At 42.2% G+C, this 26,963-nt stretch overlaps 1 protein-coding gene across 9 annotated transcripts in view; it reads right to left on the bottom strand.

The window, feature by feature from the left end:
* The window catches only part of SPTBN1 (spectrin beta, non-erythrocytic 1), a 213,086-nt gene that overhangs the window by 142,402 nt on the left and 43,721 nt on the right, over nucleotides 1-26,963 (bottom strand). For all 9 annotated transcript variants that reach the window (XM_005212632.3, XM_059891290.1, XM_024998775.2 and 6 more), the window contains one exon: nucleotides 4,203-4,399. In XM_005212632.3, coding sequence (XP_005212689.1) covers nucleotides 4,203-4,350 — 148 coding nt within the window. In that variant the 5' untranslated portion in view covers nucleotides 4,351-4,399. The remainder of the gene's footprint in view (nucleotides 1-4,202; nucleotides 4,400-26,963) is intronic.

Here is a 26,963-nt window from a genome sequence, read left to right as displayed (position 1 = left end):
GTCAATTTTTTTTGTCATTCCCACAGCTTTGCAGAAAGGCTCTCCTGAAAAATTTTAGCTCATAAATGCTGATGAGTGACAACTCCCAAAGTCATTTTGGTTTTAATTTCTGACATTTTTTGAAATGTTCATTTGTACATAGGCTTTCTCCTACTACTTCTCTGTGCCATTATATTGGGGGGGGGGCATTAATCAAAATTTGGGGATGTGATATTAGATGTTAAGATGTTTTTATGCTTTTTCCCTAATTACCAAATTGTTCAGATTTATTTCAGGAAAAAGTTCAAATACAGATACAAAAAAAAAAAAAATCACTCAGAAAGAAACACGAAATATTTTGGTACACAGCCTCCTATTTTTTAAAATTCACTGTTTATGAGTGTTGATATAAAGATATTAATTCTAATTACTTTATTAGGCTAAGTGTTACACTTTTAAAAAGATTACTTTTTCTACCTGCCTTAATTTGTGTTGATTCTACAAAATATAACCTAAACCATAAACACCCATCACTTGTAAAAAGAAAACATTTACCTTTTACATTTCTTTAAAAGAGTAAAAGCTTTTTTTAAAAAAGCATGTAAGCTTCAGGCTCACAGCAATAGAATTCTCATCTATATACACTACAAAGTGATTGCCAGCACAATTCCAGTTACCATCCATTCACCAGTCGACACCCTCTACCCCCATTACCCACTCTCACCCCCCTTTCCCTACGGTAATCACTAATCTGATCTCTGTGAGTTTGTTTCTGGTTTATTTGTTCATTTGTTTTGTTTCTAGATGAAATGGCCTCAGACACCTGGCAAAGTAGACCAGATGACCATCAGTCCTCTACACCAGTCTCAACACATGATTCCCCAGACAGCCGTGATAGCATCATGTGGGAAACTGCTAGGAACGTAAATCATCAAGTACCATCCTGGACTTACTGGATCAGAAACTCTGGGAGTGGGCCCATAATCTGTGCTTTGACAAGATCTCCACAACATTCTGAAGCCCACTCAAATTCCAGAACCACGGTTCTAGACACTGCTGGACTGGACTGTTACTCCTGCCATTAGCATGGTAGGCTTTTTGGAGAGCTCAGAGATTGTTCTGTCACACAGACCTGGGAAGTCAGGAAACAAGCAAGATAGTTTCCTCAATAAACAGATGGTTTTCCTGGAGTCTTCTGGATTCACTAAAAGCAATTTCTTTTTTCTTTTCACGTTAAATATCCTGGAGGCAGCATGTTTTCTTTTCAATAACTCCTTACAGTTATTCATGGCTTCTTCAAGCCACAGGATGCATTCCTGAGCCTTCTCAAGATCTTTCTAACACGTCTGAATTACCCATTATCATTCCTCTCACCCATGAGCTCTGAATCATTTTGCATTTTATCGAATATAAAAAAATAGTAGGCTATACACTTCAGAGCTGGTCTGCCTTCAGCCGCTTGTCAGCAGTGTGACCTTGGCAAGCTACTTAATCTACCTGTGCCTCAGTTTCCTCCCCTGTCAGTTCAGTCAGTTCATGGGCTTACCTGCAGGTAATAATAACCTCCCCCACAACTGCTATGGGATTAACTGTTAAAATATGCCATGAACAGTGCCTGACACACAGGAAGCATGTTTACTATCATTATCATTTGTTCAAGCACCTGGATAACACAGAAGGAAAGACATTTTAGGAAGTGTAAGGACAGCTGATTAATCCTAGAACAGATGGGGACCTCCTCTGGAACTACAGTAACAAAGAACAAGGATCTGCTCTGCAATCGGCAAGTAAAAGCAAAATACTACAGTTGACCCTTGAACAACACAGGGGTGAGGGACACCAATTCTCCACACAGTTAAAAATCCCCATTGTTCAAGGGTCAACTGTACACAGCAGTCTGGAACCAGAAAGCAACTGACTGGTGATCAAAGATGACTGGTCACTGTAGTACCACACTGGTCTAAAGGCTCAAATGAAAACTCAAGAAAATGAGGCAAGAGACTGAAGTACAAATCAATCCACTAGCACAGGACAGGATCATGGTTTCCATGAGGTTCCATGTTAGTGAATAAGCTAGAAAACAACACTCCAATTCTAGAGTGACTATCTGGTTAGTCACTTACTTGAGTCAACTTACCTCAAGTCAGGTAAGTTCAAGAAAGATCTTTAAGTCACCACCACTCAAGAAACAAACTCTCCTAAGGGCAACTGAAAATTTTCCCACAGCATTCAGTTGGCTTCATCCCCAACATCCATTTCCCTCTTCCTCTTTTCCCATTATATTCCACACTTTTTAGCCTAGCTGTCTGGGTGGGACTGACCCCTCATCAACCCCACCACTCCCCATTCCCTGCACTCCAAGATGCACCCTGATTAGCTGATGTCAACCAGCATAACCTCTTGTGACTCCAGTGGAGAAAGGTTCTGAGAGAGGCATGTGAAATGAGCATAATCAGTCAAGCTGGTGAGGCGATCCCAGGGCCTCGGAGAAGCACAAGACTGGGCAATCAGAGGTGTGCTTCTCTGCTGGATGTCCTTTCAGACAGATCCGGAACCTGGGGCAGCCATCCTGGGACTCCAGGACCCAAAAGCCTACCTGATAATGGCGTCTACACCAGCAAGCAAAGCCAAAATGCAGAGAGACAGAAAATGGATCCTGGTCACACCATTTAAGGTCAGGAGCAAGTCTAGCTTAAAGGTGAATTTATCTACTGCTCTGTCACTTCTCTTTGTCATCTAAACCATTCAGGATTAAGTTCCTCCTCTAAGCAGTACATGCCTCTTAATCACATTATGCTGTAAAGGTAACAAAAAAGTGAGCTATCTTCACAATTAACAGTAAACTTACCTTTTTAAGCTGTGACTTCAATTTATAGGTCATAATTAAAGATATCAGGAAAAAACACATAAACCTGATTTTCTCACTCAGAAATCATTTTATTTGAAATCTCAAAGTACAGAGGCAAGATTCTGAATAAACTCCACATGGTTTACATGTATTCAGTACTGCTGACTTTTCACTGTGACTGAGCCCCTTCCTGATCTTCAGGGCCATCTCAGGACAGAACACTCCCTGCTCACCTAGGGCCCTGGTAAAAGTGTGCTTTAAGAACTGAACAGCAACAAGGGGGTGAGAAATCACAACGTAGGGGACACGTGCCTGTTAACTTGATCAATGGCAGACTTACCTGTATTAAATGTGCCCTCACCAGATTAAGCTACTGCTCTTCAGATCAAAAACTTCTGCCATGTGATACAAACTAACCTTAGCCACTCAAAGTGAGTACTGTAACACATCTGGTTAATTCATGTAGCACACTCCGTAAGTAAACGTGTTTATTTGTATTCTGTTGACCCTTACACCAGCAGTCCCCAGCCTTGCTGGCACCAGGGACCACTTTCGTGGAAGACTATTTTTCCATGGACCAGGAGTAGGGGGATGGTTTTGGGATGATTCGAGTGCAGTACATTTGTTGTGCACTTTATTTCTAATCTAGAGCTGCTGCTGATCTGACAGGAAGTACCAGTCCATGGCCCAGAGGCTGGGGACCCCCGCCTCACACAACATGAGTTTGAATTGTGCAGGTACACTTACACAATTTTTTTCAATAAATATACAGATACACAGTAAATGTGTTTCCTTATGATTTTCTTATTAACGTTTTCTTCTTTTCTCCAACTTACTTTATGGCAAGAATATAGTATATAATACATTTAACTTACAAAATATGTATTCATCAACTGTTTATATTATCGATAAGGTTTCAGGTCAACAGTGGGATATTAGTATTAAGTTCTGACAGTGAGCTATTAGAAGTTAAGTTCTTGGGGAGTCAAAAGTTAAATGTGGATTTTCGAATGTGCAGCAGGTCAGTGTCCCTAACTCCCATGTCATTCCACGGTCAACTGTATTTTTATGTCTAAGGTACAGTACACTTCAATATTCTGAAACGTAAGATGTGCTAAAAATAAAACAGTCTGACAAACACAGGGCAACTCTTTCTGAATGGCTACACAAACACCCTGTGCTCTGAATCATTCTGGCCTTGAGACCGACCATTCTCCAAATAGGGGACTGGCCATCTTCTAAAATGGTCAGCTTGCTCTCGGAGGACATGGTCAAGTAGATATGAGTCTATCGTGCAAGGGCAACAGAGTGCCTGATTTCAAAGGGATCTGTAAGGCATCCCAGGCCTCGACGGTGGGGCGGGAGGGAGACCTACCTGCCAGAGCCTTGATGCGCGACCGCTCAAAGAGCCGTGCGGAGCTGTTCTCATTGTCCCAGTCGTCCACGTCCCAGCGGTTGTTGACATCGCTGTACTGCTGCTGGATCTCAATGTTGTCATAGTCTGTGGCTACTGTGGTCGTCATCTTGGACCGTCTCAGCTGCTCCTCCACATCAGCGCCTTCTTACAGGTCTCTGAGAAAGAAAAGGAAAACCCTAGTCAGATGTCTAAGCCGTTGGTCCCTACAAACCTACTGAGCAAAGGTGAGCAGAAGGTAACACAGGTCCTACGTGCCAAGAGTAGGTCTTGGGAGTCCATAAGAGCTGGTGTGTAAGGTCAGCAATGCCTCATAACATGTGTGTGACCTTGGCCGCAGCACTTAACATCTGAGACTCCGTTCCCCCAGACATTAAAGGGGGAAGATACTCTACAGATTGTTGAGAAGACTGAATGAGATGATAGATGCCCAACAAAGGGTGGGTTCTTCCTTCTTTCTAATATTTAAACTTTGTAATTTTAGAATTTCATTGGAGCTGGATGAACACCTCCCTCAGGCTTCTGAATGAACAAAAATTTTTTTTAATGTTTATTTACTTATTTGGCTGTGCCAGGTCTTAGATGCAGCATGTGGGATCTAGTTTCCTAACCAGGGATTGAACCCAGGCCGCCTGCATTGGGAGTACAGAGTCTTAGCCAGTGGACCACCAGGGAAGTCCCTGAATGAACAAATTTATTTCTATTGTATGTCATCATAAACTATAAGCTTTTAGCTTCTCCTAGAAATTCATACAACGTGATGTGAGAGAACTAACATGACTTTATCTAACCATCTCATTTACATGTTAGAAAACTGATGCCTAATATTAAATGACATAGTAAACCTAGATAGCATATTGAAAAGCAGAGACATTACTTTACCAACAAAGGTCTGTCTAGTCAAGGCTATGGTTTTTCCAGTGGTCATGTATGGATGTGAGAGTTGGACCGTGAAGAAGGCTGAGCACCAAAGAATTGATGCTTTTGAAGTGTGGTGTTGGAGAGGACTCTTGAGAATCCCTTGGACTGCAAGGAGATCCAAACAGTCCATTCTGAAGGAGATCAGCCCTGGAATTTCTTTGGAAGGAATGATGCTAAAGCTGAAACTCCAGTACTTTGGCCACCTCATGCAAAGAGTTGACTCATTGGAAAAGACTCTGATGCTGGGAGGCATTGGGGGCAGGAGGAGAAGGGGACGACAGAGGATGAGATGGCTGGATGGCATCACTGACTCGATGGACGTGAGCCTGGGTGAACTCCGGGAGTTGGTGATGGACAGGGAGGCCTGGCGTGCTGCGATTCATGGGGTCGTAAAGAGTTGGACACGACTGAGAGACTGAACTGAACTGAACTGAGTGACAGTACTGGTGGTGTTTAACAGGCATCAAAAAAGTGACTAAATAATGACTGAAATTACGTATATGATTGTGTTACTTCAAATTCTACTACCAACCCCAATACCCCCGCCTCAGGGGCCCAACCACGGCCACAGTGTTTTACAGGGATAAATGGGAATTCTCAGAACTTTGGTCTCAATGTTTGGCCCACTGACATCTTTGCTTTATCACAGGGCCCTCAAGAGAGTTAGGTGAAACATATTTAGATGTAAATATATAGCTTCTCCCTTCAATATAGCTATTATTCATTCATGGAACCAAAATGTACTGAGGACCCAGTACATGCTCAGCACTGTTCCAGATGCCGGGGATAACAGTAAACAAGGTAAGGACCCAGCACTAGTGTAGTGAAGCTTACGCCCTAGTAGGGTGAGCTGGACATACAGCACACAAGAAAAGGCAAGACAGCTGAAAGAAAATAAAACGAAGCTACAGCGATGTGACAGAGGATAACATCAATAATGCTGTGTTATAAACTTCAAAGCTGCTCAGAGGCCAGACTTAATCATTCTTACCACAAAAAGGAAATGATAATTATGCGAAGTGATAGAGGTCTTAGCCAATGCTACAGTGGTAATCACACTATATTATATAAACATATCAAAACAACATATCTTACACCATTTTAAACTTACAAGCTTAATCTTATATGTCGGTTATATCTTAATTTAAAAATAAAACAGGCATTGGGGGCAGGAGGAGAAGGGGACGACAGAGGATGAGATGGCTGGATGGCATCACTGACTCGATGGACGTGAGCCTGGGTGAACTCCGGGAGTTGGTGATGGACAGGGAGGCCTGGCGTGCTGCGATTCATGGGGTGAATTCAATGGATGAATGGCTATTTTAGAGCTGGTGGTGGGTCAGGGAAGGCCTGAGTCAGTATGTAAACTGAGACCTCAATGATCTTTCACACTCAGATCAAGAGGAATAACGTTCTCGGCAAAGGAAACCGCATGTGTAACGGCCCTACAGTGAGACCAGCACAGCTTGTTGGAGGAATGAAGAGCTCGGTGTGGCCAGAGTCAGGTGGGCAGGGTGAGAGACAAGGAGATGGGGATACAACAGCAGGTGGGGCCAGACACGAAGGGCTGTTAAGTGTGATGGAAGACACAGCAGGCTTTTAACCCAAAAACTGACGTTACTGGACAAATGTCTTTAAAAGGTCAATCCTGGTGCTGTGTGAAAAACAGATTCTAGGAGGCAACGATATGTGCTTAAGTTGTATCAGCGTAGTCAAATTCCTGCATGTTTTGTATACACAACCATCCGAGTAAATTAAAAAAGGGAAGAGGAAGAAAGATGCCTACCCTCCTCCACTTAGTTGTGGGAAAATATCCCAAGGAAAAAGATGTTTGTCATCTCCCCAACTATCCTGCCCCACCTGCCCCATCTTAAGATTCAAAAATGATAAGATTTTGTACCTGGATGCTCATTTCATGAAAACCTCATTCAGTGTGCACCAAGAATGCGCACAGAGACCAGAGTCAGCAGACCCAATCGCTGGAGCTCTAATCAAACCAGACACCACCTGGCAATCCCAAAGGGACCAGTTGAGCTGTGGACAAAAGCACTGCTTGAGGTGCAGTTCACCTTGTGGTGGCAAAAGCACAGACACCCCCTCTCATCACTAGCTGTTTTCTCACAAGCTGTCGACCAGCACATCCTCCATGTTCCTTCCTAAGTGAGAGTATCGTGTCCACCTCACAACTGAGCCACGCAGCTGTAACTCACAGAGTCAGCCACCTCTGCTCAAACAGAAACTTCCTGGATGGGAGTACACTCCCAGATTCCCATCGAGGCAGACATTATCATGTCAACAACATACATTTAACAGTAGATTAATTTTAACACCTCCATTAGCAATGTATTTAGAAGATTTCATAAAAACAGGAAAATTCAGACACCTAAGCCAGTGAGTGTATCTATAGAAGAATCTTACAGTTGCTTTCAACATCCACAGTCATAATCCCTTCAAAAAGAAAATCAATATTGTTATGTACCATTTAACCTGGAGATGTTAATTTTTAGGACTCCATTAAAACCAAAGATTTCTACAAAATTTAGCCTTGGAGGATGTGATCTCTAAGGGGAAAAATGTGAAAGTACTGTTAATTCCAAAATGTTTAAGCCAACCCAAGGTGAAATCTGACTACCACGTACCTCTTTCCAGATTTGTTTTGGCTATTTGGTGCCACCTGCTGCCCGATGAGAGCAACCCACACCACGTCAGGGCAGTGACCAACCTGGGCTCCACCAACGACCACCCCCTACCCCGACCTCCGCCAACCTCTGACTATACAGTAAGACCAACTACAACCGATAAATCTTCCAACCACTGACTTATCCACAAATTCCTCAACAAGCAAGTATTGGGTCCTTAACGCAAGTTTAAAATAAGTAATTTTAAGAATATAAGCACAGGTTTTCTACATTTTCTTCTTTTTTTTCCAGTTTTTTTTTTTTTTTTTTTTTGATGTGGACAATTTTAAAAGTCTTTATTGAATTTATGACAATTCTACTTCTGTTTTATGTTTTAGGTTTTTGGCCATAAGGCATGCGGGATTCCTCAACCAGGGATCAAACTGCACTCCCTGCATTAAAAGGCTAAGTCTTAACCACTGGACCATCAGGGAAGTCCCTCTAAGTTTTCTTCTTTAATGGTGTTCTTTAATAATGCCATTACTCCTCCAAACCTCAAGAGGGGACTGGGAAACAAGAGTTCCTATGAGTCTATAAACAAAAGAAATACGATTATATTATTTTTGATTGTTTCACTTGAGCTCCTAAGAACTTGGATACCAGGGGCATTTTTTTCCTCAATGTTCTCTGTCCAAAGACAATACCCGCGCCAAACTATAGAGTGTTTATGATGACAAAATTTTTAAAAAAACTTCAGGGGTATGTCAAAGCTGAAAATCCCACCTCCCCATCAGGGCCGTAGTGAAAAGGTGCCTCTAGGTATTCAAGAGCAACCGTGCAGGAACCTGACGGTGAAGGAACTTCAGAGACAAGGCAAGAGCATGGACAAGCGCATGTCCTTGACACAGGGATTCCAGAAAGCCCAGCAAGCAACACACATCACTATCCTATAACCCACTTCAACAAGGACAACGGTGTCAGCTGCGGGGCCAACTTGCAGCACACATACAGGTGTCCCCAGGAGGTTATCTATGAAGGGCTAGATTTTCCCAAGGTGCTATCAGTCATGTGTCCCAAGGGCCAGTGAAGCAATCTGTACTTCAATGGCTGTGGGAAGATTAGGAGGAGAGAAGAGAGGAGGGCTGCCCATCTTGGAACCCTGCCTGGTGGTTGGTCTGCCATCAGAAAAGCTGGAGAGGACTGTTTAAGGCTGGCGTGAGATAAAACCACCTCCACTGCTGAGAGGGGTTCTTACTGCCTCCCTGGCTCAGTGAGGGCCTGAATTCCGACTTGATCACCACAGCAGGAATCCATTAAATAATCCTTGAGTGAATAAAAATCACTGATACCCTAGATGTGATATGAATAAAACCCATGTCTTCTGTGGCTACATATTGGGAAGATAATTAGAAGGGCATCTCTGCTCTTTTCTTACCACGTGAGAGTGTGTGTGTGTGTTTAAGTAAGGAATAAGTTAAAAAGACAAGCCCCCTCCACAAATTAGTCTGCTCTAATCCTCTGTCCTTCTCTAATTCCTATGAACTGGAATTTTCCAAAAATACAGACATTCCACAAAGCTTTATCATTTTCTACTTCATGAAGAAGACAACTTTATTCCTTCAAGCTGGCAAAGACAGAAATAGATGAGGAAACTATTATTGTAGCCCTACGAGGCAAAGAGGTGCCACCGGCTTTGGCCTGTGTGGCCACAAGGTCACAAACAACAGAAAAGAAACTGGAGCTTCACCACTCCCAGCTTTGGGAGTTGAGTTATTAGTTCTCCTCTTCTTTGAAAGTCAACACCTGGCAAAGTCTAGAGGGAAAACATGATCTGTTTATTTTCCAAGGTACTAAATCTATTTTCCCTGTCACATGGGTATTAGATCAACGCACAGGGTTTTGTTCTTTATGGTTTATCTCCAGGTTTCCTTCCAACGCCCTCTTCTGTTTTGTGGGATGATGTTATCCGCTACTCTGTGCCAACAATCACGACCCAGATGGCTAAGGGCAGAGTCTCCTAAGGATCACCAAGCCAGTGTCTACAACTAAACTCCTTCTTTCCTCCAAATCCCGTTTACTGCTGCCTCACTCCCTCACTGAACGACACCTCATTTTCCTAACCGACCTCAGCTAGAAACCTTGTGGTCATCCTTCACTTTTCTCTCCTCCCATATGCAGGCCCCCTGGTTTGCTGCACCTCCTGAAAAATCTCAAATTGGCTCAAGCAATAGCTTCTCATTCCAGAGCCTCACCTCTGATTTCAATCCCTAACCCACTCCCCTTACACTGCCGCCAGAGGGACCTTTCTAATATGTAATTCTAATCACTTGATTCCCACAACTAAAATCCACCAAATGCCCCCAACCTTCAGAATAAAAAATCCATATGCCTTCTGAATAACGCCCAGAACCCTGTGAAGAGAAATGAGAACATCTGTGAGGGCCCAGCCCAGCTCTCCAGCCTGGTTTCAATAGTCTTCTCCTCAAGTCTTACAACTCGTGAAGGAAAAGGCACACTCTGGTCTCACCTCCAAACTACAGCCTAGAACAACTCTTTGCTCTTCCCACAAATGCTAGCTGTTACCTCATCCCGGAAGCCACACCTGGTGCTTCCTCCACCACCACCACCCGGTCTGAGTTAGGCAGCCCACCTATGTCCTCCCTCCTAGGCTTCTCATACACCTCTACCCTATCACTGTAAGACTGTTTCATAATTTCAAAACATCTACTTACTAACCATCAGCAGGACACAAACTCTTAAGTTCAAGTCTCCATCACAATGTCCTTATATTTCTCAACTCCCAGCAAGGTACCTAGAAGTTAAGTGCTGGCCAATTATTTATGAACTGGCTGGGTGAGTGGGAGATTGGATGGAAGATGGGAAGGTGAGGCCACAGAAGCAACGGCAATTCAAGCTGCCACACTGGTACCATCTCCATCAGTCATATAAAGCCCAGAACACACAACTCTCCTGAGCTACCCAGATATGCTGGGCTCTCTGCTTTCAAGGCAGTCACTCTTTTAGACTAGGCAGTTAATGAAAATGAACATACATTTAATAAAGTGCTTCTCTATACACATATATTAAAATGTATGTTTCCCTTTTTAATTTAGTTTTTGTCCATGAAAGTAATTTATTTTTTGTCCCAACTACTCAGATATTAAACAGCAAAGCAACAAAGAGAGAATAAATGGAATTTCCATTGGCATTACATACATGCAAACATACTTCATTAGTACCCAATATTAATTAAAGACTTAAATAAACTAAATAAAGAAGAAGGTGACTTAACATTTGCCAACCCTTTTTGAGGAGGAAAACCATATGCTAACCATTACTTCAACAGGACTCACAAATCCAAATGTTCTTCAAACACTTAAAAAAAACCCTCTCACTTCGCTCACAAAAAAAACTTGAAAAAGGATACATTGGACTGCTGGTGGTCTCATCTTAAAAAAACAAAAAGATCTTGCTCTGGGACTCTGGAGGGACCAAACTACATCTGAAAGGTTCCAGAAAGGGACCTCTGAGAGTTCTGCCTTAACCCTCTCAACTCTTCAGTGGCCAGAAAGCAAGAGAGTCACACCCTGTTCACAGTTTGCTCCTGAAGCTTTCTGAAGCGCAGCACGTGTCAGCCAAGAGGGAGGAGTCTTTGCAAGAAGCCACACCTGGAATCACTGTGATGAATAAATCTGGCTAACCAAGCATTGCTCAGGTTCATGGAGCCAGTTCCACAAAAAGGCCCAGAAGTCCATCCTAAACAACGCTCTCTGCTCACCAACACCAGGATGCCCAGGAAAAGTCCCAGTGTGATAGCTGACAACATAACAAAAGGCACACAAAGTCCTTCAGAAACGTTTACCATTCACTTATGCGGTTATCTAGTTTACTTGAAACTTTTTATGGGAACACATCTACTGTACAGAGTATGATACGGCTGCATAAAGCAGCCTAAATTCATCGACTCAGACCATTTTGAGAGGGAAGGGTGCTCAAAGACCTGTTTAAACTTAAATCTCACTAACAAAGGTGGTCTTCAAATACTCTATAGTCATCTTAACATCTGTCTGCTTCACCTATGAGTGACAGAGTGTGTTAAAATCTACCGCTATGATTGTGGATTAACACGCTTTCCTTGTAGCTCCCTGGATACATGCAAAATCATAATTATCTTCTTGGTGGGTTGTCAACATTATGAAATATTCTGACTTTATCCCCATGCATATATTAATTCTACTTTTATTGATAGTAATATTTGCCTGTCCCTCCCCACCCTCATTCTGCTCTTTAAAGTAATTTTGTTTTAGGTATGTCTCTTATTTTTTATTCTAATCCAAGAGTCTGTCAGTTAGTGGGCAAATATAACCCATGTATATTTATTAGGATTACTGCTATATTTGAAGTTTCAACCAAATTATTTTGCTTTCTATCTTAATTAACAAAATGTGGAAACTGGGGCCTGAAGACTTAAAACAATAGGATCAAATCATACAGCCATGAACCCAACATCTGTAATTTTTTATCACCACTGAATCTAGAGCCACTAGAATCATCTAATCTTTAAAATGCAGAGAGCTGATGAGGCTGGCAATCAATGACCACTCTCTCTCTGCTCTCTCTCTCTGCTAAGTTGCTTCAGTCCTGTCCGACTCTGTGAGACCCCATAGACGGCAGCCCACCAGGCTCCCCCGTCCCTGGGATTCTCCAGGCAAGAACACTGGAGTGGGTTGCCATTTCCTTCTCCAATGCATGAAGTGAAAAGTGAAAGTGAAGTTGCTCAGTTGTGTCCGACTCTTCGAGACCCCATGGACTTCAGCCTACTAGGCTCCTCCATCCATGTGATTTTCCAGGCAAGAGTACTGGAGTGGGTTGCCACTGCCTTCTCCGAATGAGAACTCTAGTACTATTAAAAACAACTTAATTTTTTTGCTGGCTTACTTTATGCTGAGCATGGTGCTTTATTTGCTTTTTCATTAGTCATCTCCAGTAACCTTCAGAGCTAGATACCATTATTACCTTATTTTATAGATTAATAAATTTATTAATTAAATAAATTAATATTTATTAATTTATTTATTAATTGCTCTGCCAGTGGTGGTGGAGCAAGGAACTGAGGAAGCCAGGAGGGTTTGAACCAAATATTTATGACTATATGAATGAATAAATAGCTTGTGTTTTGAGGAACAACCCTTTAATAGTGATCCATATCAGAAAACTATCTAATGGACCCAAAGTTCTTTAATAAATAAGAAAATAGATTAGTCTCCTTTAAAGCCTAATTACCATGTAAGGCAGGCAACCCACGTAGCCAGGTGTCCTAGCTCACATATTCCCAAATGGGGACAATATTTCCCGAAGAATGAAAATTCACTTGGGGGTTGGGGAAAAAAAGTTTCTTTCATGTAAGCACAGATATGGTATATCTGTGAAAAGATATGAAGGAATATGAAAAACAGGTTAAGAAACCACTGTTCAGGCTAAAGAAAACGTGTGTATTACCTTTAAGCAAATTAAGATTTGAAGGCAGGGCTTAGAAGACAAGAACATAAGAGCACATTACTTTGTACTAAAGAATTGGAATTTCATATACCATGGGTCCCATTCATCGCATCTCTGATGTAAAAACTCACAGTAGTGACTCCTGCCTCACACTAACATAAGTAATTCAGGGAAGCGGTGATGGTTTAGCCATCTTCTGTCTACAACACTCAAAGCCTAAAGCACTCACAACAAACCTTCTGCTACAGACTGAATGTTTGTGCTCCCTCCCACCAAAATTCACATGTTAAATCCTAACACCCAATGTGATGGCATTTGGACCTGGGCCTTGGGAGGTGATTAGGTCACCTAATGGAATTAGAAACCCCAGAGTGTAGGCATTCCTTCCATCATGTGAAGACACAGCAGGAGACACAGATCAGGAAGACACGGACCAGGAAGCAGGCCCTCACCAGACACCAAATGTGCCAGCACTTTGATGGTGGACTTTCCAGCCTGCAGAGCTACGAGAAATAAATGTTGTTTATATACCACCCAGACTATAATACGTTGTAACAGCAGCCCATACAGACTAAGACCCTTTCATTCCCAACATTCAGAAGTAACTTCTTTACTATCCAGATGATAGATGCCACTGGAAGGCCAGTTCTAATTTTATGAATAAAGTTCTAGCGATAAATTTTATTTTCTAATATGGGCAAATTAAAATAGGTTCTACTACTTGGAGGAGCAAAATTAACCCTTACTATAAAGAAAATTACATATTTTAAAAGATTTACTATCAGAAGATACACTGACTTATGGACTCTGTGGGAGAGGGAGAGGGTGGGAAGATTTGGGAGAATGACATTGAAACATGTAAAATATCATGTAAGAAACGAGTTGCCAGTCCAGGTTCGATACACGATACTGGATGCTTGGGGCTAGTGCACTGGGACGACCCAGAGGGATGGTATGGGGAGGGAGGAGGGAGGAGGGTTCAGGATGGGGAACACATGTATACCTGTGGCGGATTCATTTTGATATTTGGCAAAACTAATACCATTATGTAAAGTTTAAAAATAAAATAAAATTAAAAATAAAAAAAATAAATTAAAAAAAAAAAGAAGATACACTGACCATAATTCATTTTATAACAATCTGTTTAAAATATCACATCAAGGTGGCTTAAAAACTTATCATTACTATACAGTATGGCCAAGAATATTATTCTCTAAGGAAAATTACAATGTAGGGGGAATAACAAAGCATCTCCCATTTTATAAACTTTACAATGAATAGTGAAATTATAAACAGATTTATTGAGTGTCTTTAAACAAAATAAAAATTCTTATATACTGCATAGAAATTTATCCCCATGTACTATTCATACATTAAAATTTTAAACAAAGTACCTTATTTCTTTTCTCTACCTACATATGATACCATCTAGATTCTAAATACAAATTTGTAAGGTCTAAAAATTTTTAACACTAGCTTTATTTCAAAAAAAGACTTGCAAAAGTAAGGTCAGCTTTTCCTGTATCTACCTATAAGCCTGAAAATCACCTAATGTGAACCAATTAAAAACATTTAAAAATAATTCCTATTAAAATACAAGGTTTCCTCATATACTTTACAGTTATCCTTGTTTTTGTTCTATTAACATAGAAAGGCAATTACAATTGAAATCATTACCTCAATGCAGACCTAACATCACGGTCTTATAGCCAACGTGGAGTTTCTGAGCCACTATAAATAACCACTTTGGTCTTACTTTTACTTCCAGATAGTTTTAAATTACATTAGGATGTCTGTCTAATGGTACTGCTGCCAAAACGCCAATCCTGACTTTGAGTGAGCTTGGCATTTCACAGCCTTATTCTTTGGGAAATGGTATCAGGAATGAGTGCCTGCACAACAGAGGAGCAATAACGTGCTATTTGGAAGCTGACTTTTACTTCTAGAACAGCCCATTGCCAAAATCCTCTGCAAATCTTATCAAGTGAAAACGCATATCTCAATTTTCTGGAATAATGATCAAATGACAGAAAAATGTAAAACCACAACGCAAGGCAGCGCTACAGGAAATGATGAACAAGGCACACACACTAAGATCCGTGAGAGCTGGGGTCCTCCCTGTCCTGCTAACCTTTATACCCTCAGCACCAGCACTTCAGCCCCCGCAGATGCTCAAAAACAATGGTGAAAGAAAACGGCGCGAGGCATGGGTAGTGTCACCAAGGAACATTCTAATGCTGGGCCACAATGCCTCCTTCTGCCTAAATTATATGAATCCTGGATCCAGATAAACTGTAACTGTTATGTAAGGGGTGACAGTCTCCTAACTCAGATTCATTTAGGAAAGAATGAATTTTTATAAGAAATTTCTTTTCAACTCACAAAGTATGAAGGGTCCTATCTGGAGAGGAATGGAATAATCACAAATTTCACAAATCTCATTTGGGATAAATAAACATACTGATCTTAAATATGTCATATTCTGAGAATCATTCTCCTTTGCAAAATGGCTAAGATCTTAGGCTTGTCTAATAATACCAATTTCCAAAGGTTTAAATATTATAATATGAATTCATTTGTCTTGAAGAGCAGTTCAAACAAGCCTCACTGCTTGGATTTACACTTTAGCAGCAAACCCTCCCCTCTGCGTGACTGGTAAATGTTTCCCAAACTATTTAGAAATCTGCAACTTTTCAAATAAACAAAATGAGTAAAGGTTGGCCTATGATACTCGAAAAGGAAAAATGACATCAATCCCGGAAAGAAACATTCAAATAATCACCATTTTAACAGGATCAAACCTCTACTACCAAAATTTGTTTAAACTTTCTCAATTTGAAAAAAAAAAAGTTTGTTCTTTTTTAAAAAAACTTTTAACAATACAGACTGAAATCCATATGAATCTTACACTTTACTGTTTAAAACTTGATTACAAAGGTCCTCAGCACCAAGCCTGGTAACAAAGGTCAGTTAAAGCAAATGTGGAGATTCCCTTTCACTTTTGGTAATATTTAAACACAGATATTGGGCTTCCCAAGTGGCCTTAGTGGTAAACAACCCATTTGCCAATGCAGGAGATGTAATAGACACAGGTTCAATCCCTAGGTTAGGAAGATCCCCTGGAGGAGGGCATGGCAACCCACTCCAGTATTCTTGCCTGGAAAATCCCATGGACAGAGAAGCCTGACAGGCTACAGTCCATAGCGTCGCACAGAGCTAGACATGACTAAGTGACTTAGCATGGCATAGGAGAAAAATGAGCTACCCTGGTTAAAATACTGCCTAAGCTTAGAATTACAGAGGATCTCTCTGATACACAACCAAGTATGTGTTCACTGTAGGTGACCAGACACAAGCACACACATCCACTGAAGGGCCAAGCCAGAACCCAACCAATGTTCCAAACTGGGCAGAAAGGCAAAGCAGCAAGCACAACCTGTCCATATTTTGCTTGGCTCCCGCTCTATTGCTCAAATTACTTCAAAATGAAAATGAGGTCTTAGCTGGTGAAGTCCTCAATCGGGTTCAAAAGCAAAAGCACACCAAGGCTACACTGTACAGCACAGGGAATTACAGTCATTATCTTGAAACAACTTATTTTCTGTTGTTTAGTTGCTCAGTTGTGTCCAACTCTTTGCAACTCCATGGACTGAAACATGCTAAGGTTCCCTGTCCTTCAGCATCTCCCAGAATTTGCTCAAACTCATGTCCATTGAGTCAGTGATACCATCCAACCATTTCATCCTCTGTTGCCCCCTTCTCTTGCCCTCAATCTCTGTCAGCATCAGAGTCTTTTCCAATGAGCCAGCTCTTCACGTCAGATGGTCAACGTAATTGGAGCTTCAGCATCAGTCCTTCCAATGAATATTCAGGGTTGATTTCTTTTAGGATTGACTGGTTTGATCTCCTTGGTGTCCAAGCATCAATTTTTTGGCGCTCAGCCTTCTTGATGGTCCAACTCTCACATCCACTCATGACTACTGGAAAAACCATAGCTTTGACTATACCAACCTTTGTCAGCAGAATGATGTCTATGCTTTTTAACACACGGTTTGTCATACCTTTTCTTTGTAGGAACAAGCGTAATAACCTACAATGGAGTATAATCTACAAAAATACTGCATCACTATGCTATGTACCTGAAACTAACATAATACTATAAATTAACTATACCTGAATTAAAATATTGATAATTAAAAAAAATTTTTTTTTAAGGAGAGAATGCAAAGGAAACCAGCAACCTTCCCTGTTCCTGCAGAAGGATATAGGCTTAAAAGAACAAGAATCAGAGGATCCAGACAGCTTTGACTTTCTTTAAGAGTTCCCTGGTGATGTGATTTTGGAAACTATTTTTTAATTTCTTATCTGACCAAAGTCAAGCCTGTACTGTCATCTCCTTGTTATTTTAAAAATACGTTATTAATAAACCAATTTTCTACTTCCCAAAATATCTACAACATAACACACACTTTAGTTTTTTCTTCCTCCAAACACTTTCAAAGAAGTTTGCTGTTTCTTTTGTCAAACTCAGCAACGGAGTAAAGAATGAACAGGACAGGAGGACAATTTAGAGAACTGGAGGGAATCAAATTATGTTAGCATCCGTTGATTCTGTGCAGAGAGAAAATGGAGTGGGCACCTCAGCAGTGGCTCAATTTTTAGTGGTGTCTGAGAGAACTCTAAAGCTGCCTTTCCTGCATTAAATGCGAATTTCAACCCAGAAAGTATCCTAATTAGGAAGGCTTTCTTTTTTAAAATATTCATTTATTTATCTGTGCCATGTCTTAGTTGTGGCATGTGGGATCAAGTACCCTGACCAGGGATCAAACCCGGACCCCCTGTGCTGGGAGTACACAGTCTAGCCACTGGGCCACCAGGGAAGTCCCAGGAAGGCTTTCTAATCTCATATCAGCAGAGACGTTCTCTCTCAATCATTTGTGACTTTAAAGATAGGGACAACAGACAAATAAGAACTGAGTCAGCCTAAACATTCCTTTCTCCAGGAAGGCTCTTCTGAAGCCCCCAACCCAGGGCATCCTGTTAAATCTTTTCCTCATGGCATGTACCAAGAGTGTTTAAAAAATTACCTGTTAAAAGATTAGCTCACCTTATTTACCATACTCTCTATGAATTACTAGGTATCTCTTTTTAGCAACATATCCCTAGGTATAATGCGTAGCACATGGTAGACAATAGGTAAACATTTAATGAATAAACTTCATATGGAAAAAATTTTAATCATCCAACGGTATTAGAGGCACTGTCCCTAACAGAGCAGCTGTATCAACAAAAAATTTCCAGTTTATCCAAAGGTAACTTTGTTCAAATTAAAGCCATAAATAGTAAAAACTCAAACAAAACTGAAATAAATCTAAGAATTATTTATATTTTACATTTTCTACTATACTTATAACATTAAATTTTTTGATTTCCCATAATCACCAAAGGAAAAACTTCAAATGGCAACCTCAAATGTCTACCTAAATTACAAAGGTTGATTTCCCAAGTCAAGTCTTTATTGCTGGCTGAATAGCAATACTCAGAGGGTTGACTGCAAAACTAAAAGGTAGTGGGAGAGATTCAAAGCCTAGCGCCCAGGCTGGTCAACACTTTCCTCCTCATCAGAAGGCACAGTCAGCAACACAGAGGACCCTGGACCAAGAAGGGGCTCCTATTTATTTAAGAACACATTCTACATTTAGATTTTTTAACTACCCAAAGTTAGAAGAGGTGAAAACTGACAGCAGTGCAAAGAAAATGTGGTCAGCTCAATAGAAAGCACCAGCAGAAGGCAGGGCAACTGTCAGAAATAAAATAATCACCAAGGGTTCTGAGCAGCTCAGAGGGTCCAGACGCGGGCAGCCAGGCTGTAAGACACCTTGGGAGTCCAGGACAAAACTTAGGACCCCCGAGGGGAAAACACTCTTAAAGCAACACCAGACAACTCTCTTTAAGTAGCTTAGGAGCTCTCATGTGGGCGCTGGCACAGACTCCTTGGCAGGCTGTGAGCAACAAATTCATAGTGACTCAGGGTTAGAAGGAGCTTTCTAACAACTAGAGCTGTCCAAAAATGCAAAGGGCTGGCCAGAGAGCAAGGGAGTTCACCAGCATCGGCAGAGGCTCACCCAGGGTGGGTAAGTATCGTTTGACAGAGCAGCCGCAGCAGGCTGAGTACTGGGTGCAAAGAGGGGCTGCAGGAATTCCAACATCCCTTTCAACTAACAGGCCTCTGTGATTTGGTTAACCACAAAGTGTTCACCGTTCTTCTGATCACACATTGTAGTCATAACTACAGTGCTCACAATGTGGTTCCCCAGGCATGCACCATACCCTCTTCCGTTGGGCTGAGCATATTCCGAAAGAACGGTTTTTCGTATTTTTAATGGAATCTTTTATTACTTTAATTACAACCATTCTTTGTTGGGGTATTTTCATATTAAGAGAATGTCTCCATTCTCTTTAAAATAAAAGTACTCTTCTGCAAACATTTATAAACATTCACATTGGGTTTCACAACCCCATGGAAAAAAATGGGCAAAAGGTTTTGAGAACGCCTTTTATATTTTAATGCAAACATTAATTTTAAGAGTACCACTGGAAATATTTATCATTGCAACTATTTTATTAGTTAAGTTTATACTCTTTAATATCACAGGTAGCAAATAAAACATCTGTTCATTAAAAAAAAAAACTTCCTTAGAAAATACTGCCCATGCTGATGTGACATAGTTTTGAGGGCATTATTACTGAGTCAGGGATTTTGTCCTTCACAAAAAGTGGAGACATTCCTGCTATCTGAACAGGTGTGAAGATGCAAAAAGTTTTTAATCTAAGGAAGTCACAGAACATCACAATATGAAACAGCTTGTGCGTTATAATTCTTCTGTTGATACAGCTTATACGAAAACCTTTCTTTGATTCTTCAGTCTGAGGAGGAGACTGTACCTGCGTTTCAAATTTCCCTAAGAAATTACTCTGTGATTCTCCTGATCAGAGTTTTGCTCTAACGGTGGGGACTGGACTGCATCAGTCCCACCCACTGTACTTAAAGGTGCTCACATATCCAGCATCAGTCACTTTGCAGCTTAGTTCTGACATGAGGATGGGGATACTCAGAAGATGAGCTGGTGACAAACCAGATATACAACCAAGGTACCGCACTGCTGCCAAACTGGTTTTATTTTGGCTATTTTAAAATGCAGTTCCCAGAAGCATCCTTATCTCACCCATTTTTTATAGGCAGATCATGATACCACCAAAACATGTCTGAAAAAAAGTGAACGTACATGTTTGGAAGCATCAAGAAAACATGAGAAAGCCATTCACTGCAATCACACTAAGCTATGGGACAATGAAGAGTTAGGCATTTAGCAGTTCCTAAGCCAGAAGCTGGTTGGTTTTGCCTTATGGTGATGGGTCTCTAGGGCTTCCCTTATGGCTCAGCTGGTGAAGAATCCGCCTGCAATGAGGGAGACCTGAGTTCGATCCCTGGGTTAGGAAGATCCCCTGGAGAAGGGAAAGGCTACTACTCCAGTATTCTGGCTTGGAGAATTCCATGGACCGTATAGTCCCTGGGGTCACAAAGTGTCAGATGGGTCTCTGACATTGATGTGCTTCTTGAAAAGAACTGATTGATATATTCAAAGACATAAAGAGAAGGCCTGTTTGTAAGACCAGGGATGAGAGTATGGATCAACACGGTGACCTACAATGATGATCATTCTCAAGCTTATGGAGACTTTTTGCATTTTCACCTTGGATACTTTGAAATTCCTCAGATTCTCTGAGGGACTAGGGAGCCGCTGTCGAAGAGATTTCTCTAAAATGCATGTTGCCCCACACTGGTCTGTAGAAGGATGACAGGAAGTGTGCTGGTCTTCTTTGTATGCTCTGACTGCAAAGGCACTAAGCAAATGAGCAAACAGACCCCTCACATGACGCCTAGTCTTCCGTGTACACAGAGTGTTGAAAGACTGGCCAAGTTCCCGCGAGATCATTCTCCTGTCTCCAGATGGAAAGAAACAGAGTGAAATACATCAGAATGGAGACTCCAGCCTCTGCGGGCAGGTGGAGATTGGATGACCAGGGTCCAAAAATGTCTCTTCTTTTAAACCAATAAGCTCAGTAGAATAAGCTCTACAAGGGAACAAAATTTGTTTTAAACTTCGGGATCACTACCAGAAGACTAAGAATGTACTCAGTTGCTGAAACCCTTCTTAGTGGAAAATCCAGTGCCAGCTTCGCAGGCAGGGAGGGTCACCCCCAGAGGGACCATGCAGTGCTGACAAGTGCTCTCTCCTCAGAGGCAAGCTGGCTACTGTGTCAGCCCTGGACTCTGTGCAGAGCTCCCTCTTGACTGAAGGGAGGCACAGCCAACAAACACGCGCTCTCTTCAACCTGACTGCTCACCACTCACACACACTCCAGGAACTCTCTCTAAAGTTCCAGAAAGTTCCTGCTAACCAGCTCGACAGGCTTTCCAGGTGAAGGATGAGGAGTCCCCTCCCCCTTGCTCTCAGCGTACATTTCAAAAAGAAGAAGAAAACAAAATCAGCAAGGCCAGCACTTGCCCTTGGTTTTGCACTGATGGAGAGTTTTCATTAACACGTCTCTGACTCAGAGCTGCTGCTGCTGCTGCTGCTAAGTCGCTTCAGTCGTGTCCAACTCTGTGCGACCCCATAGACGGCAGCCCACCAGGCTCCCCCGTCCCTGGGATTCTCCAGGCAAGAACACTGGAGTGAGTTGCCATTTCCTTCTCCAATAGAAATCTGTTAATCTTTACATCCAGGACTGTGCAGGCAATGTAGGCTGGGAGCTGTCACCTACTCATATGCATTTTGGCTCAAGACACACTCTCTGAAGTGAGTATTTATCTGACTTCCTCTGAATGGCAGGAGGTCTCTTCCATCTCTGCTGTGCCTCTCTTGCCAGAAATAGACAGTGAGGTCAGGAGCAGCCTCTCTGATGTAAACCAGCTCCTCACAGAGCAGCAGGTGGGAGGCAGGGAAATCAGACCACTCTGGCGGCCTGACCATCCCACAGGAGCTCAGCGCACGCTGCCCAGTGCAGCCTACAATTCTCAGGTCCTTGTGACCGCCTCCTAGAGTCACAAACCTTCACATCAGCCTCTCGATGACAGCAGAGCTAAGGTATTCAGGTCCAGAAAGCAGAAAATCACCAGCTTCCCCATCACGGCCACAGTCTCTCTGGGAGGGGTGTGGGTGCAGGGTCACTTCAAAGGCCAGTGAGTACTTTAAATAAAGGATGTGTGAATTCTCCAACTGACACCCTGAGAATAAAAACACACACATTTTCCTTTCCTTCATTTGTTCCATTTCCCTGAGTTCCACATTTGGAAACAGATACTGTCATATTACAAGAATAGACGGCAGGTCTGGAAATGAACCGAAGCTCTTTAGTCCAGTCTTGCTTTACAATGCAAATATTTTTCTATCACACATTCCAAAATATGCTAATCATCTACTGCAGCACACATTTTCAGGGAGCTATACATACTTACCAAAATTTCTTCAAACTTTCAAGAAAAGTCTCCATGCACATAAACTGCTCCAACCCCCTGGCTTCCTCTCCTCTCACAACTCCCCAGTCCTCCTCCTTCGTGATCTCCTCTCCTCTAGGAGAGGGGGCTTCTACCCCCGAGTGGAATGCCCGGTGTGAGCAGACAGGGTGAGCCGGGTCACCACCCCCAGCACCACAGCCCACCACACAGCTAGAGCACCCACCTGCCGGAGCAGTAACCACCAAGATGAAGTACAGTTGAGGAGGGCCTCGCAGACAAAGACATGAGAAGAGCTGGAAACGACCAACTCAGAGTGCACATGGTCCATCCCCTCTCATTGGATACCACACACCTGCACCTTATTGTCCAGCAGGTTAGCACTTAATTGGCTTAAATTATCCTTAATGGACATACACAGCATTAGCCATGGTCAGTTATAGCAAACACTGTGCCTAATTAATACATACTGTTCCCTAAAAGAGAAGGAAGCATCTGGGAGATGCAGGAGGGGACCGGCTATTTGGTGGTAAACAGCAAGTAGTCCAGAAGCTACCATCTCATTTAGCTAATTACAAATCTGTTTCTGGTGGGTGGGGGGGGATCCGGGCTGCGGGGCAGAAGAACCTGAGGCAGTTCACCTCCCTTCTCACTGAGGAATGAGGCAGCTCCAGTGGGAAAACAGAGGGGGTTTCTACTTGGGGGAAAGGGACAGGGAGCTCAAGGCCCTGTCCTCTGCACTGGGTCCTGTTTTCTGAAGCCTCCTGGCCTGACTCTGCACAGGGCAGTCCAAGGGCCTTTGGGGAAAGATCACCAGGGATCTGCAATCAGAGACTCTGCTGTCCCTTCCAGAAACCAATTACCCCACATTCAGGTCAGAACCAGGGGAGGCTTGGGACAGGTAACTCAGAGGCTCTGGGCCTCGGCTGCCTTGCCTATAGAGAGGACTGGGCCAGAACAGCAGTTCCCAACCCTGTGCACACATTACAATCACTTTTGGTGATTCTGTGATTAAATTAGACTCAGGCAGCAGGATCTGTAAAACTAAAGTGAAAGTCACTCAGTCATGTCCGACTCTTTGCAACACCATGGACTATACAGTCCATAGAATTCTCCAGGCCAGAAGACTGGAGTGAGTAGCCTTTCCCTCCTCCAGGGACTCTTCCCAACGCAGGAATCAAACCCAGGTCCCCTGAACTACAGGCGGATTCTTTACCAGCTAAGCCACAAGGGAAGCCCAAGAATATTGCAGTGGGTAGACTCTCCCTTCTCCAGTGGATCTTCCCGACCCAGGAATCGAACCAGGGTCTCCTGCATTGCAGGCCGATTCTTTACTTAAGTGTTGAGAATAATGGATCAACTAGAGCCCCTTCTAACTTAAACAGAAAAAAAAATTCCTAAGCCCCAAATATCAATGACGTCATCTGCACTCCTCCCCTTAAAGGGCAGTGGATGGGGATTTAAAAAGTGAGTGCACTGCTAAGTAAGGCAAGTACTGTCAAAGCCATCCCGGCCCCAGGAACACGGGATGAGCACAGAGGCTGCAGCCACCCTGAAGGATCTTCAAGTTTCCAGTCAGCTCTGAAATGTGGACACTGGATTTAGATTTTCTTCCCTATGCTGCCTGAAACATGAGTCTCACAATAAACTATATCTTCAACGAAAATGTTGTGGTTATTTTAAATAAGTCTTCAGCTAACAAATGAGACTGTTTGCCATTGTTGATTTGTTTTTAAACAAAGAATGAAAAACTACTTAAGCATTCGTTCATCTCCTCACTTTCAGTGGATAACAGACCACAGAAAAAAACATAAAACAAGTCCTAAGAAATGAACAATTAACATAACAAAAAACTGAAAAGAATTATAATACCAAGATGCCAAAAATACTGATTACATTTCAATCACTATTTGCGCTTTCATCTGGAAAACATATCCTCCGCTGGAAAGTACCCAGGATAACAGCTGCATTGGTTTTTCAACTTTCACAAACACTCTAAAAGTTAGCCAGAACTCTGGACTGGCTGACATCCAGGGTTTTATTATTATGTACCATTAGTTCATAGTGAGAAACGTGGGCTAGGGAATGGAGAAAGCGAAGTAACAACAGGGGCTTCGTAATCGTGTGCAGATGTGAACGTTTCTGAAGTTTTATTTGCCAGAAAATGCCTCCCACGTTATTTCTATTACCTGGAGGCTTTATTAATTTAATTAGGTAATTACAAACGTTATATTTTTAGGACATCATTTAGATACTTAACGTTAAACAATTTTTCTTATGTCAGTGGCTGGGCCATGCTGACATTTTAATATTTTTCATATGTAACGCAAACTGGTCAGTGTTCTTCCCCTCTTGCTCCACTCTTTAGCAAGTGCGGAAAACAAATCACCAGACCGACAACCAGTCCCCTTCTTTCCTTATGTCCATTTCTTGTCACATCAATTATGGCTCAAAAGTCTCTCACTTTTAGTACTTCATAAATGTTGGGGTTTCTATCATTTTCTTGAAACGTTTATAAAAGCCAAACGGAGTGGTACAAGTCCAGTACAGGCTTTTCAATCTCATGACCCTCTAAAGCTAAACAACAACAACAAAAAGAGGGACCAATACAGGTTTCTAACTTCTATTAAGTAAAGAACAAAAACTACAACAAACAAGAAAGACTACTACGTGATACTGCCACTATTCTATAAAGACTCCAAGGGTCATCACCATCATCATTGGAAAACTGAAAGATCTGTACCTTATGCAGAAGAGGACAAATGCTGATCTTACACCAGGCTTCTCAAGTGGGCAGTGAGCGACCCACAACACACCTGGTCCCACAGGTGCAAAGGGAAGCATAAGCTGGTAGGCAGATGACGAACACTGAAACCCAAGTCACCTGATCAGGAACAGGCACAAGGCTCCTCCAGGCGTCTGCATCTCTACCTGGACATTACTTCTGAAGTCCCTTCCTGTTCTGAAGTCCAACAACCATTAGATGAGAACACTCTGCTAGACTGTTACCTATTTTATTAGGACGAGGGATAAGAACCATGTCTCTTATGCCCCACGGTGTGTATCTCCAGCACCTAGCACAGCAGTTGCCACAAAGTAAGGGCTCAATCAATATTTACCGAATAATGACTTTTCTCACCTCTGCAGTATTAAAGGATTTTAAGAAAGATGCATTGATGATTGATGTCTGGTAGCTTCCTGAAAGAAATATAACATGGATCTGGCTGTAATTTTTAATTTTATGTATGTATGTATATTTGTATTACTTAACAAACACTTATATTAAGAACTCTATGTGTCAGGTCTTTGACCTTTACAAATACTAACTCGTTTAATCCTCAAAAGGTCCTTTTCTAGGCAGGCATGCTTATCTTTCACATTTTACAGATGAGAAAATTGTGACACAGAGTGGTGAAGGAACTTGCTTAAGGTCAAAGCAAGTTAGTGGAGTCAGGATTTGAAACCAGTCTAGTTCCTGAGTCTATCCTCTGCTGTCCAATATGGTTGCTGCAATCACATGAGGCTATTTAATTTTAAAGAAATTAAAACGGAATGAAAATCAAAATTCAACCCCTCAATGTACTAGCTATGTGCACTCAGGAACCACATGTAGCTCAGGGCGACAGAACTGAACCATGCCTGGGGGAACACTCCCCCACAGCAGAAAGCCCCACTGGAAGCGTGGTCTCCACTCTCAGGCGATGCCCCACTGCGGCCTCTCCACCTGGCTGTGGCCCCAGACTTTGCACTCCCACCTCCGTGCTGAGCCCCCAGTGCAGCAAAATAGAACACGAAGGGGCTTTCCAACTGGAGTTCTGTAACACCCATTCTTCAAGCAAAAGTATGTAAAAACGATAGCAGCTTGACTCTTGATAGATGTCCTCAACAAGAAAGCTGGGCTTGTTTTTTCCTTTGTTATACTCTATTCTTCTCCTGGCAGGATGTCTGCAGAAATGGTCTCTGGCTGTTAGGTCACTGGTGCACACTTGCACCTGTCCTGCTGTGAAGGGCAGAAATTCTGTTTTATAGATTTTGTAAGCAGAGTTCAGCCAGAGGGTAGCCCTTCCCAAAATTCAGCTCCCAAAATATTTGTGGACATTAAAAAAAAAATGCAAAACGCATATCACATGTGGTTCTTTCTGTAACATGGAAACAAAAGCTTTTGGT

This window comes from Bos taurus, chromosome 11 (assembly GCF_002263795.3).
Source record: "Bos taurus isolate L1 Dominette 01449 registration number 42190680 breed Hereford chromosome 11, ARS-UCD2.0, whole genome shotgun sequence".
Classification (NCBI taxonomy): domain Eukaryota; kingdom Metazoa; phylum Chordata; class Mammalia; order Artiodactyla; family Bovidae; genus Bos; species Bos taurus.
The sequence above is the reverse complement of the archived record's forward strand: the minus strand, read 5'-3'. Positions and strand labels throughout refer to the sequence as shown.